At 36.6% G+C, this 7,959-nt stretch overlaps 1 protein-coding gene across 2 annotated transcripts; it reads left to right on the top strand.

Moving 5' to 3' along the window:
- Positions 1–2,967: 2,967 nt before the first annotated feature.
- On the top strand, positions 2,968–6,052 carry LOC109182196 (UPF0503 protein At3g09070, chloroplastic). Of its 2 annotated transcripts, none has more exons than XM_019332297.1 (2): positions 2,968–5,153; positions 5,735–6,052. In XM_019332297.1, exon 1 carries the CDS (start codon positions 3,163–3,165, stop codon positions 5,143–5,145), a length of 1,983 nt encoding a protein of 660 aa, XP_019187842.1. In that variant the 5' UTR covers positions 2,968–3,162; the 3' UTR covers positions 5,146–5,153; positions 5,735–6,052. The 2 variants fall into 2 exon arrangements, with proteins under 2 accessions (XP_019187842.1, XP_019187841.1); XM_019332296.1 differs by having other exon boundaries at positions 5,704–6,052.
- Positions 6,053–7,959: the final 1,907 nt, after the last annotated feature.

The following is a 7,959-nucleotide window of genomic DNA, read 5'->3' as shown; positions in this document are numbered from 1 at the left end:
TATTCACATAATCACATATAATTCATTTTACTATTATATTAAACCGGATAATTAATATCTAATTATCATTGATAATTTGTATGCAATTGCATGTACCTCGAGTACAATCAAAACTATGTTTTAACTAGAAGAAATAATAATAAATAAAGTTTTTTTTTTTTTAAATGATGTTGGAATCAGTTAAATTGTATTTGTTTGATCTTCTCTCTACTTCTTTAAATTGAGAAACACATTTTGAATATGGGTATTTGGTCAGTACTCAGTAGTCAGTATTACCTAGCAAGTGTTCGGACATGATACTCGGACTCCACAATCAATACTCGGAATGTGACCAGTTAATCTTGGCTCTCTAATTATCCTTTCCTAACCTCCAATTAATTACCATAAGTCCCCATTATTACCCATTTATTATCCTTTATTACCATTTATTATCAATTTATTACCATATATATTATCCATTTATTACCCATAAATCTCCATTATTACCCATTTATTATCACCCATTTCCCTACTATAAAAACTAAAAAGGCCTTAAAAGAAAGAATGGAGTTCAATTGGTATCCCTCCGGAGAAGACACCTTACTGTACAAAAATGCCTGCAATATGGTGAATTCTAGCTTAACATTGAAAAAAAAGATCTGTGATTTTTACCTTTCGATTTCCACATAAAAATACTGTGACTTTTTTTTTTCATTGTCTATTTTATTTTATTCAAATTGATTATATTGGCCTGCCAAGTGAATACCTGGGTCACGAACGAACAACATTAATTAGTACAAAACAAGGGCATAGCAATGTTGCATTGATAAGACGAAAATTACCAAGTTTAAAGCTATCATTGTTTGAAAAATAAGTATTAAATTTCCTCTTTTGGCAAAAAAAAAAAAAAAAAAAAAAATCTTCAACGATTCTTTCTATGTTGTGCAAACATTTAGTTAGGAGAAAACTTCAAATAATATACCTTATACAAGCGTACAAAGCATAATAAGCTTATGGTGTTTTGGAATAACTAAGTTTGAATCCGTTGCGAGATGTCTTAACTGGCTTACAAGTCACGAATACTTATACACTAGTGCCAATAACAAGGTACTATACTTTGCATTTGCTAGTAAAGTAAAACCTGTAAACTTGTTTTGTGTTGATTAACTAGTTAAAACTATGTCGATGCATATTTCAGATTAAATTAATATTTTAATGACCTTATAAATTCTAAATTAAGATTTTTGTTTTTAATTTAGATACGGAGTATTTAATTGCAATATTGTTACAAATTAGGGTGCTTGGCTTATTTACCAACTCTCCTTACAAATTATTGAAATTAGAGTTGAGAAACAAAAATTGTGGGAAAAGGTATAGAGGACAGAGGGGCATGTCATGTCATTTCCCTTTCTTTATCGACTCCCCAGATGCTAATTTTGGACTCATTACAATAAGTCCCCACTCTTTCCCTTCAATCCTTTCAAGTCTTTACGTTTTTCATTTTTATTTCTTTTTACACATTCCCAAATACCAACCAAACCTTCTCCCAACTGGTGAGCCAATCCATAAGCCACAACTGCCTTAAACACGGGTATAGATGAGATAAATCACAAAATTTGTTTCAAGTAATCTACAAATTTCTTATAACTGTTAGCAAAATAAAACTAAAAAATTTATTTTATATTAGTTGATCATTTTATCTGTGTCTCGAAGCTTTTTTCTTCATATATGATATATATAAAGGAAGTCCAATACCTTTTCTTCTTTTGCATTTAATTACTGTTTTTCAATTCATTTGCTTTCAACAAGTCTAGCTACGGCAATAATTTGCTCATGAAAGTTCTTTAATTTGTTTACCGTTATCAACTATGATTTCATCAATACTCATCTTTTCCAGTAAAGCAATAAAATTTTGAGTTCTTTGCCTTCTTTTTGGGTACCATCAATTTAATTTGATACTATGCTCAATCACTATCATCAAAAGGTGATTGAGGGGAAGGGTAAAAAAGTCATATACACTATTTACATCCAATTTGTATACTAAATTTTACCTTATATAATTGATCAGGGGCTGATTCACGTGAAAATTGATGTCACAAGTGCGAACTGTGATATATAAAAGTGTAACTCAAAAGTTCTGTTGAGCCGAAATGTGGGAGTTCTTAAAGTTAGAAATTCAATTTTTTGGTGAATTGGAGTTGAAACAAAATAAATGAATAATTATCACTCTTTATTATGGAGTAATAACTGTTTTCAAATTTATTTTTTTTTAAAAAAAAATAATAAATTATTAGTGAATTAGTTTGACTTTACCCGAGTTAATAAGAAATTTATATATCTCATAAAAAGATAACAAATCAAGAAAAAATAACCGTAGAGGGTCTGTAACGTTATTTTTGAAAATGGAAAAAGAAATTTTCTTTCGAAAATCCAAAAGGAAAACGAAAGCAAAAAAGCAAGGAAAGAAAGCGAAATGAGATGTAAAGAGGGAGTAGGAGGGGAGACATTTAAAAAAATAAAAAATAAAAACTAAAAGTGTGAAAGCAAAGGGAGAGAGCTTAGTGATGGCGTGATTTGCTTTTTTGCTTTTTACTCTCTCTCGAGACGGGAATCTTTCATTTCTATAGCAAATCAATATACTATATTTTATCGAGAAAACATTATAAATCAACTTTTTAAACAATAATAATTTATGTAAATATTAATGTAATCAATTTTAGATAGGATTGGACTCCTTAAATCCAATATCTTTTAAAAAATTACTCCATAATTTATTCATTTATTAATATGCTATATATAGTTTTTGATACATTAAGTCTACCGTTTATAACAGATCTTAAGTTCCAGAATCCTGTCTAATAATCTTTGAAAAGATAATTTTAAGCAAGATTTTAATTTGATCGATCAAATCAACTGAGTTAGTTCCACATAACTATTATTCTTTATTTATTTATCTATTCGGAAATAACTATTATTCTATATTTGTTGGTATATTTTATAATCCTCACTTTCGTAGAATTCTCTCCTCTTTTTCTCTGTCTGAGCTCACAATTCTCTGTTTGTTCGTTGAGAGCCTGCAAGCTTTTTGAACGTTAGATTGCTTCATAACACGCTCGCATTTGCTCTGCAATGGCGTAGAATGAACAGAAGGAGAGTGCGCATTGAACACTAGAATCACCGGGGATGAATCCCACCGCAGCGGACCCAACGCAGCCGCCTCCGGCGCAGCCTCCGCGGTCGTCGTTCAGCTGCGACCGACACCCAGATGAGCAATTCACGGGGTTCTGTCCGGAATGCCTCTGCGAGCGCCTCACCACATTAGATCAATCGGCTACTGGTAATAACCCTTCCTCCTCTCGCCGCCCCTCCACTTCCTCCTCCTCCGCGGCCGCTGCTATCAAATCTCTGTTCTCTAAGCCCTCCGCTTCTTCCGCGGCTGCTAACTGCCTCCCTCCCCCTCCGCCTAAGCCTTCAAAACCCTCCACATTCTTCCCGGAGCTCCGCCGCACTAAGTCGTTCTCGGCTTCCAAGAATAATGAGGCTCTAGGCTTCTCTGCCGCGGCCTTTGAGCCGCAGCGGAAGTCCTGTGACGTAAGGGTCCGGAATACTCTCTGGACCCTCTTCTCCCTCGATGACGAGACCAAACCTTCTAGCTCTCAAAACCCTCATTGCAATGAGGGTGCCGTTGATTTTGTCAATAGGCCCGTTCTCGAGTCTAAAGAAGAGGAGGAGGAGCTTGAAAATGAGCAGGATTTCAGTGAGAATAGAAATGAAAGCGATGGAATTGAAGAAATCATTGAGGTTCCAGAACCTCCCAAAAGCGAAAATGGGTTCGATAGGGGGGTTAATTTGGAAATTCTGGAGGAAGAAGGTATGAACGAGGAGGATACATTGAAGCCTATGAAGGATCATATAGATCTTGATTCGCAGGTAAAGAAGCCAGGAGGAAGGGACTTGAAGGAAATTGCAGGGAGCTTTTGGTCTGCAGCTTCGGTTTTCAGCAAGAAATGGCACAAGTGGAGACGAAAACAGAAGCTCAAGAAGCAAAACAATGGCGAAAGCTCGGCTCCCTTGCCTGCAGAGAAGCCCCTTTCGAGGCAATACAGGGAGACCCAATCCGAGATTGCAGATTATGGGTTTGGAAGGAGGTCTTGTGACACTGACCCCCGGTTTTCGCTGGATGCTGGGAGGATTAGTTTTGATGATCCCAGATACTCTTTCGATGAGCCCCGGGCTTCCTGGGACGGGTATTTGATTGGAAGGAGTTTTCCAAGAATGGCGCCTATGGTCTCTGTGGTGGAGGATGCTCCAGTGGTGCATGTTTCGCGTACTGATATGCAAATCCCAGTAGAGGAGCCTGTTATGATGAACTGCATCAATGGGGATGACACTGTCCCGGGTGGCTCAGCTCAGACCAAGGAATACTACTCAGATTCATCCTCCAGAAGGAGAAAGAGTCTTGACAGGTCTAGCTCTATTAGGAAGACAGCAGCAGCTGTGGTGGCTGAGATTGATGAGATGAAGTCTGTGTCTAATGCTAAAGTGTTGCCCGCTACGGATTACTTTCATGGATCAAAGGTGTTAATGGGCGATCGGGATTCAAATTCCAATTCTTTGAGGGACGATTGCTCTGAAACTTTTGAATTGGCAGGTTTTAGAGACAATGCTTCAGTAATTGGGAATGGGGAGCAGAAGCGTTCGAAAAAGTCTAGGAGATGGACCTGGAGTATATTGGGGTTTATATATCGTAGAGGTAGCGGGAACAAAGATGAAGAAGATGATAGGTATAGCAGGGCAAACGGGGTGGAGAGGTCCTTTTCTGAGTCTTGGCAAGAGTTTAGAAGGGAGAGTAATGGCGATCCAAGAGCAGGGCTTAATAGGAAGGTGTTCCGGAGTAATAGTAGCGTGAGCTGGAGGAATTCAAACTATATGGGTGGGTCGTTTGGGACTGGAAGGAAATCTAGTGTTGAGATGAATGGGAAGAAAAGAAGAGACGATTTCGTGTTGGAAAGGAATCGGAGTGCTAGGTACTCCCCTAACCACATTGATAATGGTCTCTTGCGCTTTTACTTGACTCCCTTGAGAGGTAGCCGGAGAGGTATAGCAGGGAAAAACAGGCAAAATGGCGCACATTCAATTGCAAGGAGCATACTTCGACTGTACTGAGATCCAAGGTCTTACAGTTGTTCTTTGCTTTCACGTTAGTTTTGCTGCATTTACTCTGTGTAATCAATTATGCCAATGTATTCTTGATGTTTGGATGCCTTATCAGACTGCATTGCAATCTGCACGAATCTTTGGTATTTCTAATAACAGCAAAATTCTTTCTTTTATTGTCTAAGCCTTTCTGATTTTGGTAATATATGCTTCTATTCTATTCTAGTTTCAATTGCTATGAATTTGTTTCGTTCTCAGCTGTTTACCTGCAATTTCGTGGATGTTATCTCTTTCTGTAATTACTTGGTTATGCTTCGGTTCTTGCTCTCTTACACTGGCCAGTTGCAGATTATTATAATTTAGAACATTCAGAACAATTCAACTTGGAATGTGACACATGTTGGTTCTGGATGTTCTTCGGTTAAGAGCCATTCCAAGTTCATTGTTCTTTATTCCTCACAATATCTTTTCATTCCCGCGTTTTACTGCACTCTTTTGTCTTCCTGCCCTGTGGACGCCTTGAAGCAGATGTTTATTTCTTTGTAATTTGCTTCCTCTCATTTCCAGGACCGTCTTTAATTCAAGAACTCACTTGCAGGAGATCATCTGAACTCTGAAGAATTCACAGGCTTCCCCTGATTATAACAAAGATCCAGCATTGTCCATTCTAAGTTGGAAGATTTCACGTTTACTCTGTCAAAGCTTCATGCAGAATCTCCCATGGCTTACCTGTACAGAATGTCTAGTTTATACAGTCATTCTTGACACTATAATATTCTATTTCTTTCCAGTTTCTAGCATGTGTTTTGTATATGACTTCTGAAACATGGAAGTCTGGATGTTCTAATGGTGAATGGATGAATTGGAGGGTTGATTACAAGGGAAAATCTTGTTGTTGACTAGTCTTCTAAAGAAACCAGTTCCTTTTTCAGCAGCATTGCTGATTTCTGAGATGCTGACAGTACTGTTATTGCAGCATTGAATTTGGTATGTGAAATCAAATCATTTGCTGGAAAAAGACACAAAATCATGAGCCAGCCAGCATAAAATTCCATTAACCTAAAAAACAGAGAGTGGTTAAAAAGAAAGGGGGCAATGATTAACATCTCAAGTGGGAGAACTGTGCCTTATTTTTCTCACTTCTGAATTGGAATTCAAAACCAAAACTTATTGGGCGCGGATGAAATGTTGTATGTCTTTTCTAGCTTACTCAGAGATAGTAACTAGTAAATACTGTTCTTGAGGTCCTAATCGGTATGAACATAATTAATCTTGGTATATGAAAAAAACCAAGAAATCATAATTTCCACAAGTTTGAGTTGATCATCATCATCTTCTTGGCACCTCCATGGAAAAAGCTCAATCATCAAAATATGCTGGGCATTAAAGTCAAAAAGGTGACACAAAAAGAAAAAGAAAACATCCCAACATGCTCCTCCTTCAATTCATGTAGAGAAAAAAAAAAGATAGAAAAAGAAAAAGATATAAAAGCAGCTCGAAATCCAAGGGCATGTCAGCTTATCTTCCATCGGTGGAAATAACATTAAATCTCGCAACCTGGACGTGCTTAACTCAATGATTCAGTAGACAATATTTGAAAAAAAAAATATTAAATCTCACATATTATAAGTAGAATGATGCATGGAAGATTGCATTAATTATCTTTAAATAACACATACAAAGTTGACAACTTTGCATGCATTTCCATACTAATATTATATTATAGCATATTTACAATTTTAGGCAATATTATTTACAAATGTAACTTGTAATCTCCAGATACTTAATTAGGATATCCAAGTTTAAATTCTATTGAAAGTAAACCTAAGTTTTGAAGTGCAGATATATATTTGTAAGTATTTATGGTTATATATAGTGTAATATAGTTATTTGGTAAAGATATTAATATTAAATCTATAATTATAATGTTAAAAAAATAATGAAAAGAGGAAAGTATACACATGGAGCTGTCTACTTGTCTCCAAAAGAATTTCTACTAGTATGATCTGCACTTTTCCCCACCTTGATTTTGCGGTGTAATAGTACATATAATGGCGTTTACATCTTGGTTAATTATTGTATTAACTCCCTAATTATCTTTTGTTCCTTTTGCCCACAATGTCAAAAGACGAATGGTTAAGTTGTGGCTTTCCATCAAAGAGTGTGCAAATTTGTCTCTACCTCATCCACTAGACCCTTTAGTGCAATTGTGTTTTCATTGCTCTCCGGCCAGTCTCCATTATGTCTTCTCAAATAATACTCTATTTTTCTTTCACTTCTTATTTTATTTATTTTTATTACGTGACATATACCGATGGGCTCAATGTACAACACTTTTTATGCATGATTTGTGGTGGTTGAATCACAAGGAAGTAAACTAGTATATATAGATTATTCATAGTTGATAGGTTTAAATCAAGAACGTCAGTAGACCGTCTAACTTAGAACCTTGTGTATACTGATGAATACCCAACATGTGTATCTTATCAGTACCACTTAGTAGACAGTTGAGTCTCGAGCCCGACAATCAGCATTCGGGACATGACTAGTTGGTTCCACCTCAACTGGTCAATTGGTCATAGAGGTGAAAGTTTGAAAGAATGACCAGGGATCAAGTCTCACCAGCGGCAGCGTGGGAGCAATATCTCAAAGTGAGGGGGACTCCTTATGCGTAGTAAGCAAATGTCTAGCCTCTATGGTTCATGTTCAGTTGAGTTACCATGATTTACATCCTCCCAGCTCTGCCGAGTTGGGGTTCAACCTTTTGAAAGAATGACTAGTTGGTTTCTTAATTATCCTTCCATAACCCCCAATTAATTACCC

The sequence above is a fragment of the Ipomoea nil genome, unplaced genomic scaffold, assembly GCF_001879475.1.
Source record: "Ipomoea nil cultivar Tokyo-kokei standard unplaced genomic scaffold, Asagao_1.1 scaffold1043, whole genome shotgun sequence".
Classification (NCBI taxonomy): domain Eukaryota; kingdom Viridiplantae; phylum Streptophyta; class Magnoliopsida; order Solanales; family Convolvulaceae; genus Ipomoea; species Ipomoea nil.
Note: the sequence above shows the minus strand (reverse complement) of the source record. Positions and strands in the feature narration are given on the sequence as shown.